The sequence below is a fragment of the Salvia hispanica genome, chromosome 1 (assembly GCF_029641045.1).
Source record: "Salvia hispanica isolate PSC_SH4W2 chromosome 1, Shi_PSC_v1, whole genome shotgun sequence".
Lineage (NCBI taxonomy): Eukaryota > Viridiplantae > Streptophyta > Magnoliopsida > Lamiales > Lamiaceae > Salvia > Salvia hispanica.
In genome coordinates, this window is record NC_142692.1 from 5945691 (window position 1) to 5959604 (window position 13914).

General features: G+C 34.0%; 2 protein-coding genes across 2 annotated transcripts; both read left to right on the forward strand.

Annotated features, from left to right (window-relative positions):
- The first annotated feature begins 2247 nt into the window (after positions 1-2247).
- On the forward strand, positions 2248-4426 carry LOC125218458 (cytochrome P450 76T24-like). The gene is made up of 2 exons (XM_048120129.2): positions 2248-3169; positions 3651-4426. The coding sequence occupies exons 1-2, from the start codon at positions 2288-2290 to the stop codon at positions 4263-4265; spliced, it is 1497 nt and encodes a 498-aa protein (XP_047976086.1). The 5' UTR covers positions 2248-2287; the 3' UTR covers positions 4266-4426.
- Positions 4427-9651: 5225 nt separating this feature from the next.
- LOC125220008 (cytochrome P450 76T24-like) lies at positions 9652-12111 on the forward strand. The gene is made up of 2 exons (XM_048122116.2): positions 9652-10559; positions 11352-12111. The coding sequence occupies exons 1-2, from the start codon at positions 9696-9698 to the stop codon at positions 11964-11966; spliced, it is 1479 nt and encodes a 492-aa protein (XP_047978073.1). The 5' UTR covers positions 9652-9695; the 3' UTR covers positions 11967-12111.
- Positions 12112-13914: the final 1803 nt, after the last annotated feature.

Sequence of the window (13914 nt, forward strand, 5' to 3'; positions counted from 1 at the left end):
TTAGGGACTCAGCGTCCTCGCTGAGGTTTGCCCCACCATCGAACCGGCACCGGCTCTGATACCAAATGTAATAGCCCAGGTCGCCGCCTGCGTGATATTGTCCGCTTTGGACCATGCCGAGTGCATGCCATCCTCACGGTTTTAAAACGCGTCACACAAGAGAAAGGTATGCCAGCCCATTTATAGAGCTGTTCATTCTCCTTTCCGTCTGATGTGGGATTTGCCTAAGGTAAGTCCATGCCGTGTGCATAAAGGTTACTGTTGTTATTTGTAGCCCCGATAGTCTAACTAAATGCCTAAAGTTAAAATTGAAAATTTATAACTTGTTAAAATTTCAGTCCAATTAGTCCACGACAACTAATCTTCAACCCGAATTGAAATGATCGTAAATATAGTGGGCTGACTCAATAATTAAAATCCCATTTTAACTTTTTTCCTCAATGCTTCACTTTAATAAGTCGGTTTAACAATTAAAAAGAAACCGTTTTTAATAATTTGTTTCGTAAAAGAATCTTCCATGTTTTGAATTCGGGAAACTCATATGAATTAATAGTTCTACGATCTTAAAATCAATTCCAAATGAATTCAAAACTATTTGCGGACTCTTAGTTAGTCTTCAAAAGACAATATTGTAATTGGGCTTATATATCGCATTTGGGCCTATAAAGAACAAATTAAATTGAATAATATCAATATGAGTAGAGTAATTTATAAAATTATGTTGAATATAGAGATATGATTCTGAATATAGGAGTTTACCAGCATTTAAAAGCAAATTATCTAAGTCGAGTTTATTTTCATATTCATCGTTTTTCTTTATCATTGAGATAGATATGCCACTATAACAAAATGTAATTTTATAGATGTGCTAACATTCTTGATAGCATTATTTGTAAATTAACAAATTGAATGGCGAAAAGTGAAAAAAAAACAAGCTTTCCCTTCAAGTTCAATTTCTTGTAGTGTAGTTAAATTTTACAATATTAATTTTTCTAATCACGTAATTTCAATTTTATCAGCATAAAAACTATACCCCTTCATTGGTATATAATATAAGTATATGATGTTTTTCAGCTATATATATATATTATTCTCCACTTTAAAACCGTGCTATATATGCACCATTCAAACTCTACAATGTGCAAAGTGAATAAATTGAAATTATTACATAATTATTGAGAAAGGGATATATGAGATATAATTATGACCTATGCATTGTCTTTATGTGCATATTTCATTATTGATGCACGTATAAAATGCCAAATTTTCGTTTGTCACTCGATCAATCACCGTTTTCCACCTCCAAATAGATATTTCCATCCGTTAAAGATAAACAATGAGAGGAAATGAACATGCACACAGATTAAATTAATTAGATTGTAAAAGAAAAATCGAGGCAAACTAATTAAAGACTCCAAACACTAGAGTAGATTATTTGATTAGCACATGAAAATTTTTATTACCCATGTTTTTCTAAAATACTAAAATTTTCAGTGACATAAAAACTAATTTCCTCAGCAAATTTTCTATATATGGATTTGAAGGACGTTGGCCATAATAATAACCTTTCGTCCTCACATGATCAAATCTCTCAATAATCCAGTGACATTTCAAATAAGTTAACACACATCGTATTAAATTTTATCACTACTATTTCAATTTGCAATTAATTATTATTTGATATACATATTTTTCTTAGTAGAGACCAAGTTTCACCTGCATACGACACCATAGCAGTATATATAGACTTATTTAGGAACACGACATATATATAGGGTAAGCATTTGAAAATCAATTGCATTTGAAATTGTAAGTTTAGGCAAACAAAATTTCCCAGTAATCCAAATTTCCAAACAACAGAAACAAATTAACTCATATATTTGCATAATATTTGCAAATCCGCATGAATGCGTACAGAACTGAAAAAGAAAAATCCAACTAAGATACCTATTCTGACATGCCCATGATACAAATATTTCAATGGCCAGATTTAAAGTCATAAAAATAGCACGAAAAGTCAATCAAAACCATCAATTAGTAACACTGAAGAAAAATGTATCTTATCAACTTGACAATAAGAGTTTAACAAATGAATTATAAACCCTCCAATAGATAATGATTGACTAGCCTCACCCAATGAATTGACAACACGATTTTAATTTGACGTAATTTATAAAATTAATTGCATCAATAGTTTTTAAGTTGTTACAAACATAGCATAATACTCCTATATATAGAAAGTTATATCCTACCAATATTCATCAACTCATCAACTTTTGGAGTAAAGATGAACTTCAATTTCCTCATAGATTTCTTAACATCTTCGCTAATTGCAGCATCCATTGCGTGGGTATGCATACTTATTTCCCGAGCTCGAAAATCATCCAAACTCCCGCCGGGCCCGTACGGGCTCCCGGTTATCGGCAACATCCTCCATCTCGGCCCCAAACCCCACCGCTCCCTCGCCGAACTATCCCAGAAATACGGGCCCGTGATGTCGCTCAAGCTAGGCAGCATTACAACCGTTGTCATCACCTCAGCAGAAACCGCAAAACTCGTGCTTCAAAAACACGACTCCTCCTTCTCCAACCGAACCCTTCCGTCCGCTTCCAAAGCCCTCCGCCACCACGAGTTCTCCGTAGCGTGGCTACCCGTGGGAAGCCAGTGGCGGAAGCTGCGGAAGATATGCAGAGAGCAGATGTTTTCAGCTCCGCGGCTTGACGCCAGCGAGGGTTTGAGAAGAGAGAAGCTGCAGAAGCTGCAAGACTTCGTGGCAGAGCGCAGCGACCGCGGCGCCGCCGTGAACGTAGGAGATGCCGCGTTCACAACGGCGCTGAATCTGATGTCGGCGTCGCTGTTCTCGGTGGAGTTCGCGCGGTTCGATTCGGAGTCGTCGCAGGAGATGAAGGAGGTGGTGTGGGGAGTCATGAAAGCCGTCGGAAGCCCTAATTTGGCTGATTATTTTCCGCTGCTGAAACCGGCGGATCCGCAGGGGATTTTTAAGGCGGCGGAGTATAATTATGGGAAGCTGTTTGCGAAATTGGATGAGATAATAGACGAGAAACTGAAATCGGAGGGCGAGAAACGCGATTTGGTGGAAGCGCTTCTTGAGATCAACCGAAGAGATGAAACTCAGCTTAGCCGAGATGACATAAGACATCTCCTTCTGGTACGAATATACTCCCTCCGTCCATCATTTAAAGAGCTATTTTGACTCGGCACGGTTTTAAAAAATTGTTTGACTTTGTAAAGAAATCCTTCCATCATTTAAAGAGTTATTTTGACTCGGCACGGTTTTAAAAAATTGTTTGACTTTGTAAAGAAAGAGAAAGAGAGTATAGAATGTGAGACCCATTTAAAGTATTAGTTTTATATTGAATTGTGAGTGTAAAAAGTTGGTGGGATGTGAGATCTGCATACTAAAAGTGGAATAAAGTAAATAGTTCTATAAATCGTGTACGAACTAACATGGCAAAATGGTTCTTTAAATTGTGGACGGAGGGAGTACTACTATGATTTCTTCAAATTTTGATCTCTTTTGTCTTGATTCGGTCATTCTTATCAATAATTAAACTTGTTTGAGAATAATCTGACTATATGTTGCGTATTAACATCTGTGAATTCTAAATTTTAATAACAACGGTATGCAGGATCTATTTGTTGCAGGAACCGACACGACTTCAGGAACAGTAGAATGGGCAATGACGGAACTAATACGCAATCCTCAAAAAATGGCCAAGCTCAGGAGCGAAATAAGGAGCTTCATGTCTAAAAATGGGAAGCAACAAGTTGAAGAATCAGACATCTCATCGCTGCCATATCTGCAAGCAGTGGTGAAAGAAAACTTCAGGCTACACCCCGCAGCCCCTTTCCTAGTACCCCACAAAGCCAATTGTGATGTGGAAATAAACGACTACATCGTACCAGAAAATGCCCAGATTCTCATCAATGTGTGGGCGAGTGGCAGAGATTCCAATATCTGGAAGAATCCAAATGAATTCTTGCCGGAGAGATTCTTAAATGAAAATGACAACATAGATTTTAAGGGCAGAGATTTCGAGCTGATTCCATTTGGCGCGGGAAGAAGAATCTGCCCCGGGTTGCCATTGGCTGATCGGATGGTGCATCAGATGTTGGTGACATTTGTGGGAAATTATGAGTGGAAACTGGAAAATATGAAGCCAGAAGAAATAGATATGAATGAGAATTTTGGAATTACGCTTCAAAAGGCAGTACCTCTCAAAGCAATTCCCACCAAACTATGAGTCGACTTATATAGTTTCTATATCTACGAATATGTGACTATGTATAAATAAATGTGTACCCTATTTGAACTAGAAACATAGGTCTATGTTACTTTGTGTTTGTTTATTGTTATTATTATTTTGGTTTTATAATTAATATTATTAAAATAATTTTATTTTAATTTAGAATAATTATCAAGCTTTAATCACACAAATTTAGCATATCATTTTTTTATTTATCGAAAATTTGTTTGGAGAAAATTGCTCCACGTTGAATAATTTCCAATTCACAAATTTATGTAAACTTAAATTTATAATCACTAAATTTAGCTGAGAATTAAACAAGCTCAAAACTAATTCCAAATTGAGTAAAAGTTCTAAAAACTCAAAAGCATTTTTTCCAACAATGTCCTATATATGTGAGAGAAAATGTTCATCCATGCACACACATATTCCGAAAATAAAAACAATATTACATTTGGGCCTTTATATCATGACCGCCACCTAGAAGAGCCCAACAAATTGTTTTCCCAAAAATAACGAGATTTTTTAATACTACTGATCCGAGCTCTCTTATTAAATTACTTATTCAATGAGCATTCTCAATGTTTTCAATTTTGGAAAGGTATATGTTACATTTACCACGTACTAGTATAGAGTGTGGATTCAGAGAAAAGTGATTTTGTAACAGCATCCGGCTAGTATTATTTAATTTTATTATAAATTACTAAGGCCATATTTAGTAGTATGATGGAATGGAATGAAATTTCTATTTTTATTTTATTAATTTACATGATATGATGGAATGAATAATGGAATGAATGAAAAAGAAAAAAAAAATCCAAAGAAATTGACATTTCATTCTTATCTTCGTTCTGTTTCAGTCGGACCAAACATGACCTAACAAGTTTGGTAACAAAACTGAAACAAATTAAATCAAAATCCCATGTCACATTACTATGTGCGTATCTAATAGTAAAAAACAAGGGGTACAATTTGTACTCAACAAAATAAGATGATTAGTATATTAAGATTCTATAACTAATTATTATCGTTGTCGGGTGGTTGAAGAATGCATTTTCATAATGCAGACCTGGGTTTGATTCCTTGTTAGGGAATATTTGACTACTTGTAGTAAATTAACCTCATTTTATAGTATACGTATTACATCAAACTTTAGTTAGAGCATTCCCAACAGTTTCTCTAAAAACTTTCTTATTTCTCCCTAACTCCTGCCACATCAGCACTATAATTTATCCTCAATTTTTAGCCAACTGCTCCAATGGTTTCTCCCTTATTTCTCCCTAACTCAACATTTCATTTTTACATCATCACTAATTTAATTGTTTTATTTTTGTATATAATAAAGCTAGCTAATTTAATTTATAAGACAAAACAAATAATAGTAATAAAGTTCGTTGTATTAAACACGGGTAAACATTACAACGACGAAAATTAATAAGGGATGAGGAGAGAATGAAGAAGAGGATTCAGAATTCATTAAATATAGATGGAGAGAGAGAAAATAAATAAAGAGAGAAAAGGGATGAGGATGAGGAGAGAATGAAGAGAGAAAAGGGATGAGGATGGGGAGAGAATGAAGAGAAGGTGTGTATTTATAGGGGGGAAATTAAAAAAAAAAACAAAAAATATATTTATCGCCGAATTATCGCCCACAGTGGTCGGCGATAATTCGGCGATAATCCGGCGATTTTTCGCCGGTTGGCGATAAAACGGGAGGAAAAATCGCCAAATTATCGCCGACCTCTCCCATTGGTCGGCGATAACTCGGCGATAGACGGCGAAAAAACGCCGACTTTTAGCCGGCACCATTGGAAGTGCTCTTAAATCATTTAATCTAAACTCAAACTTATCCACTATTTTTTTGCACTTATAAAATTTGAAAAAGCTATTAAGGTTGTTTAGCTAGTGTAAACCCGAAAATGAGTACTCCCCCCTGTTCCAAGTAAGATGACACATTTCTTGGGCGACACGAGATTTGATACAGTTTTATTTTGTGTGTTAAGTGAAGTAAGTAAAGTAAAAGGGAGGAAATCATGTAGAGATAATGACTTCCATTTTAGTAATAGGTCATCTTGATTGAGACAAACAAAAGAAAAATGAATAATTTTCGATGGGATGGAGAGAGATATTTATTTAAAAACCTATATTAAGATTGATTTGCAGTATCATTGGAGATATTTTCCAAATGCACTTTTAAGTTTTGCAAGACCATCCCAATTTACATTAAAACAATTTTAAATCACTTTCTAAATTATAATTTATTACATTCAAGTCCAAATCATTTCATTTTATCAAAATAAGAAAAGAAAAGGAAGAGAAATAGAAATACAACAAGAAAAAACATAGAAAAACTTATAGAAAATGAACACGCAGAAGCAGACTGTGGAAGGAAGGAAAAAGATACTCTCTTCGTCCCCAAGAATATGCACTTTTGGCCGGCACGTGTTTTATTGTAAAATTGGTAAAGTAAGAGAGGTAGAGAGGAAAAGAAAGATTAAGAGAAAAAGTAATTAAAGTATTGCTAGTGAAAAATAGTCCCACCTTATTAGAGAGAAAAGAGTTTTCAAAATTGGAAAGTGCATATTTTTTTGGGATGGACTAAAAAGTAAAGAGTGCATATTATTGTAGGACGATGAGTAAGAAATAACCTTATTAATTCCATTAATATTAGGTTAGTTAAGGATTTTGTAGGTTAGCCTAGCTATATATACACGTCTTTATTGATTAGTTAAACAAATACTATAGTACTATCCTCTCTATCTTCTATTGCCATTTTTTCATATTTTTTCATATTAGTATGTCTTTTATTAATTGTAGTATTTTATTTCAGTTTTACTATTTTTAGTAATTAATTTTACATTCCACTATAACTCATTTTCAAACACATTTTATTATAAGATTCACACATAGCTAACTTTTTCAATCCTTTTTTTTAAGTAAGTACAGAATCAAAGTGGAATTCACGAGGAAGTATTAATTATATGGTGCACAAGTTATAATTCGTTATACAACTAAAAAACACGTTTAGAGAAGTACTAGTAGTAATTATTACAATAGATTATTAAATTTTGATTATTTTTATGAGTATGTAGGAATACTTTTTTCAGTTATTTAAATTATTTAAATTATGAAATTTTTATAGAATAAGTACTACTCCCTCCGTTCTACTTTAGGAGTCCCGGTCACTTTTGCACACTCATTTTGTAAAAATCATAATAAATAGTTAAAGTGGAAAAATGATAAAATAAGAGAGAGAATAATGTTGAGAAAATTCTTTATTTTATTAAAATAATTGAAATGTTATTTATTTATTTTTATTTTACGAAAACAAATGAAATTTTAAAATAACGTAACATTGGTTAAATAAGTAAAAAAAATGTTTTTTAGTAAAAATAATATACCCTGTCAAAGTTTAATTAAATTATCTGTCGTCATCCAAATAATAACATTAGAAATAATTCAATTTATATAGTATAACATAATTTCTAGAAAAAGTAGAAATATTTTTTTTTTCTTAAGAGTAAGTTAAAAATGAAAAGAGAAAAATAAAAAAATGAAAAAAATTATTGAATTTTTAAACTAAAAGTTATTGTAATTATTTATTGCACTTTTCTAAGTCTAAATTCCTGATATTCCACAGTCATAAAGAGCTAGAAATTATAAAGTTGTGCAAAAATTTAAATCCCACTTAATTACATAGCCCATATTGGGAAGGGACCAGGCCACTACAACTTACAATTGCATGGCCCATATAACATAAATAAAAAACAACTACCTAAATTCATTCATATCCCCTAATACTAGTATATATGGAATTGTATTCCCTCAGTTCTATAGTAAGCTATCCGGATCACCTATAATTTTTCCTACGACATTCCCTACTCCACCCTCACAAACATAAAATATGATGGTGAGCCCATTACTTATGTTTGTGAGGGGTGGAGTAGGGAATGTTGTAGGGAATGTTGTAGGTGATCTGGACTGGTTAGTCATAGAGTTATTTTGCCATTTTGGTACGTTCCATAGTAATAGAGTCATTTCCCTTTTTTATTAAAAGTCAACACATTTTTCCACACATACTTTACTATCTCTTACTTTTTTCTCTCTTCATTTCTCTACCTCTTTCATTTTCTACTTTATTCTCCCTTTACTCACTTCACCTAACACAATTTTTCTTAATCTCCGTGCTGAAAAGAAACGCCTCCATTACTATGGAACGGAGAGAGAGTAGTGAATAGAGAATATACTTTTAGGTTTAAATTCAATTGTAAATGGTTAGAATAAATCACTATTTAATTGAAACTAATTAGAGAATATGTACTTTGGGTTCGGCACGAGTTTTAATGCAAAATTGGTAAAGTAAAGAGAGAGGTAGAGAAAAAAAGTAATTAAAGTATTATTAGTGGAAAATGGGTCTCACCGTTGGCCAATCGCATTGCGCCACGTAAGGCTGCTCAGCGGCACGGACGGACGAGCTGCAACGGCGGACGGACGTGTCCTTGCCAGCGGCACGGACGGACAAGCATGCCGCTGCGGATGCTCTTAGTGAGAAAAGAATTTTCAAAATTGGAAAATGTATATTCTTGTGGGACGGACTAGAAAGTAAAGAGTGCATATTCTTGTTGGAGGGAGGGAATAAGAAATAACCTTATTAATACTATTAATATTAGGTTAGTTAAGGATTTGTAGGTTAGCCTAGCTATATACACGTTTTTATTGATTAGTTAAACGAATAGTACTATTCTCTCTGTCTCCTATTACCATTATATTCCAGTTTTTCATGTTAGTATGTCTTTTATTAATTATTTTATTTCAATTATATTATTTTTGGTAATTGATTTTACATTTCATTGACTTAATTTCATTCACATTTTATTAAAAGATTCATGTACCACTAACTTTTTCAATCCATTTTTTTTTACATATTTCAAAATTTAAAAGATCAAAGTGGGATACATATCGGAGGAGGAAGGAGAAAGTACTAATTATATGGTGCAAAAGGTTATAATTCATTATACAAAAATAAAAAACAGCTAACTAATTATATGGTAAGGGACCACTACAACTTACAATTGCATGGCCCATATAGCATAATAAAAAACAGCTAACTATATTCATTCATACCCCCTAATACTAGTATATAGAATTGTATTACTATTTCCTCGATCAAAACACTGACAAAAATAAATAATTTTAAATGTAGTAATAGTAAATAACATAAGTGAAGGAGCCCTACAGATATTATTGCAAAATGCAAAGACGTGAAATGTCAACCACAAATCCAAATAAATGAGGATATGAGTCAAATCCACATATTTAATGAATTAATATGCAAGATCAATTTTTGACTTTAGTTTATTTATATGGAGTATATACAAATTTTACTATATCAATACTCATCAAATTTTTTAACTAAAGATCAAACTCATGGATATTTTAACATCTTCGATCATCCTAGCATCCATTGCATGGACATGCATACTGATTTCCCGGGCCCGAAAATTATCGAAACTACCTCCGGGCCCGTACGGGCTACCGATCATCGGCAACATCCTCCATCTCGGGCCCACACCCCACCGCTCCCTCGCCAAACTATCCCACAAATACGGGCCCGTGATGTCGCTAAAGCTAGGCAGCATTACAACCGTAGTAATCTCCTCAGCAGAAACCGCCAAACTCGTGCTTCAAAAATACGACTCCTCCTTCTCTAACCGAACCATCCCGTTGGCATCGAAAGCCCTCCGCCACGACGAGTTCTCCGTGGGGTGGCTGCCCGTCGGAAGCCAGTGGCGGAAGCTGCGGAAGATATGCAGAGAGCAGATGTTTTCGGCTCCGCGGCTTGACGCCAGCGAGGGTTTGAGGAGAGAGAAGCTGCAGAAGCTGCGCGACTTCGTGGCAAATCGCTGCGAAAGCGGAAGCGCCGTGGACGTAGGAGAGGCTGCTTTCACGACGGCGCTGAATCTGATATCGGCGTCGCTGTTTTCGGCAGAGTTCGCGCGGTTCGACTCGGAGTCGTCGCAGGAGATGAAGGAGGCGGTGTGTGGAGTAATGAAGTCCGTCGGAAGCCCCAATTTCGCCGATTATTTTCCACTGCTGAAACCAGCGGATCCGCAGGGGCTTTTGAAGGCGGCGGAGCTTAGTACAGGAATGCTGTTTGTGAAATTGGATGAGATAATAGACGAGAAACTGAAATCGAGAGGAGAGAAACGTGATTTGGTGGAAGCGCTTCTTGAGATCAACCAAAGAGATGAAGCTCAACTTAGCCGAGACGACATAAGACATCTCCTTCTGGTACTACGCTTTCTCACTAACATTTCTTAAAACTCGTATTGGATCAAAGTGGAACACATATTTAGAACGGAGGGTGTATTTTTTTTCTCCACAAATATTGTCGCACCCTATGTCCACAGTCCAGTCAATCAGAAATATTTTCTCACTCTTTTTATTTTTCTCTTTTTCCCTGTAATTGTGAATGGTTGAGCATTTTAGTGACAATATGTCTGAACCACTAAATTTTTATTTACTCCATAAAATAACATGGTAGTGTTTTTTGAGAAGCAGCTATAATTTTAAAATTAAATTGAGATATAAGAAACTTGGTTTTTTTAAAACTTTATTTACATCTTCCCTTTGCTCAATCATTCTCATAAAATTTTGTAGCATAAACTTGTTTGAAAATAATTTGTTTGGTAAACGTCTTGAATCGAATCTGTTTCATATGTTACGTACATGTCCAGATTTTTCTTTTATCTTTTTTTTTGACCGTATTAACTTAATTTGAATATTTTTTGGTCTTAGAAGCGCTCTGTTTTACGTTCAAAAGTTTAATATCTCAAAATGCCTTCTTATTTTGGCTATATCTGTCAATTTAAGGCGAAAACATGAATTCATTGTATCTGATTTTTTCTCAACTTTTTTTATATATTTTGTCCTGATTAAATCATTCTTATTAACAAACTTGTTTGAGAATAATTTGTTGGGCGTACGTAATCATCTCGAACTGTGTCTCTTTTACGAATCATGTAGAGTATCTTCTTTTGTATTAACATGCGTGAATTTGGACTTAACAACAATAAAATGCAGGATCTACTCGTAGCAGGAACTGACACGTCTTCAGCAACGGTAGAATGGGCCATGACAGAATTAATACGCAACCCTCATAAAATGACCAAGCTCAGAAACGAGATCAAGAGTTTCATGTCTGAAAATGGGAAGCAGCAAGTTCAAGAATCAGACATCCCACTTCTGCCATATCTGCAAGCAGTGGTAAAAGAAACATTCAGGCTACACCCCGCAGCCCCTTTCCTACTACCCCACAAAGCCAGTTCCGATGTTGAAATAAATGGCTACATCGTACCAGCAAATGCTCAGATTCTGATCAATGTGTGGGCGAGTGGCAGAGATTCAAGAATCTGGAAGCATCCAGATGAATTCCTGCCGGAGAGATTCTTGAACGAGAATGAGGGCGTAGATTTTAAGGGTCAAGATTTTGAGCTGATTCCGTTCAGCGCGGGAAGAAGAATCTGCCCCGGATTGCCATTGGCGGATCGGATGGTACATCAGATGTTGGTGACATTTGTTGAAAATTACGAGTGGAAATTGGAAAATATGAAGCCAGAAGAAATGGACATGAATGAGAGTTTTGGAATTACTCTTCGAAAGGCAATACCTCTCAAAGCAATTCCCACCAAACTGTGATGAGTCGATAAATATAGACTATGTACAAGAGGAGTCGAACTCAGCACATCATACAATAATGTCTAAACTCATTGCCGCTAGGACAAAGGTTGTGGACTGTTTTCCCTTTATGATCTATATTACTTTTGGTGTTTGTTTATAATTATTAGGAGAATTATTTTGGTTTTATAATTAATATTATTAAACTAATTTTATTTTTAGTCTAGAAAAATTATCAAGCTTTAATCACACACAACTTTAGCATATCATTTTTTATTTTATCGAAAATTTGTTTGAAGAAAAATGCTCCGCATAGAATATTTTCCAATTCATAAATTTATGTAAAATTAAATTTATAATCGCCGTAGCTCAGAACTAAACAAGTTCAAAACTAATTCTAATTCAATAATGTCCTACGTGAGCGAAAATTTTCACGCATATATGCATACACTTATTCCGTAAAAAACTAAACTTCCTCTGTCTCAATATAGTTGAAGTATTTCTTTTAGATACGTAGTTGAGTATGAAGGGAGAAAAATATGAGAAAGAAAGAGCCCAACTAATGGTTTTCCCAAAAACAAACGAGATTTGTTTTAATACTTCCATAAATTTTGGAGAGGTATACATTACATTTTACTTGGGCAAATTATCCATACTGAATACTAATAGATTTAATATTGAAAAAAGTGAAAATAACAATAATTTTAGCTCATATTATTCATGTGCCTTAATAATAGAAACTATTTCTATTTTGGCAGGTCCCTAGTTAAAGTGTTAAACACATAAACTTTGGATATTTTTATTTTAGGACGTGAAACCCACCATTCACTAACACTATTTTCACTATCTTTTTTTTTCCTCTCTCTTAATTTACCAATTGTGCATTATAATTTGTGGCGTTTCAAAAGTTTCTGTTTTTCGTGGACGGAGGTAGTATTACGTAGTTTTAATATAAATCGCTAAGGTCATGCTTGATATAATGGAATGGTAGAATGAAATGTGATTCCTACTTTCATTCTTTTTGTTTGCTTGATATGATGAAATGAATAAAGGAATTGATGAAATTGGAAAGGAAATTTAAAGAAATTTTAACATTTCATTCAAATATATATATCTCCGTTCCATTTCATATCATTATAACAAGTACTATGTCCTAACAGGTTTGATAACAAAACTGAAAAAACTCGATCACAATTCCTAGGTTTGATAACAAAACTGAAAAAACTCGATCACAATTCCATTCACATTACTGTGTGTGTATCTAGTAGTAAAAAACAAAGGGGTGCAATTTGTACTCCAAAAATAATGAAATTAGTAGTAGTATATTAAGATTCCATAACTAACTGGTAGTATTATTCTTGTCTGGTGGTTGAAGAATGCATTTTCATAATGCAAGCATGGGTACGATTCTGTGTCAGAGCATTTTCAATTATTTGCACTAAACATAAATTTATTTTAATATAAGGGTCCATTAAATAGTGATTTTATTCTAACAATTTACAACTAAATTCAAACCTAAAAGGATATTCTACGAGAATATACTACATTTTTTTGAGTAGAAAATGAGTCTCACTTCATTAGAGATATTCATTAGAGAGAAAATAATTTTTAAAAATAAGAAATACTATATTTTTGTGAGATCCATTAAAAAAGAAAAAGTGTGTAGTATAATAAAATGCCAACACGATAGGAAGAAAAATAGGGATTGAGCGAATTTATAGGCGCTACCGTAAATGGCCTAACCATATCCTTTAACGAATTACTAGTTTAGAATTTTAGATGATCGAGAAAGTAGGTCCGTTAAATATTTTGGTGTCCGTTAAATATTTTGGTTCGCCTATTACGAATTACAATCACAACGAATATGAAATTTAATACTAGCACACAAACTATATATGTATTTTAATATCTTACTAAAAATGATATTGATATGTTTAATAGTGTACACATATGAAAATCATATTTATTG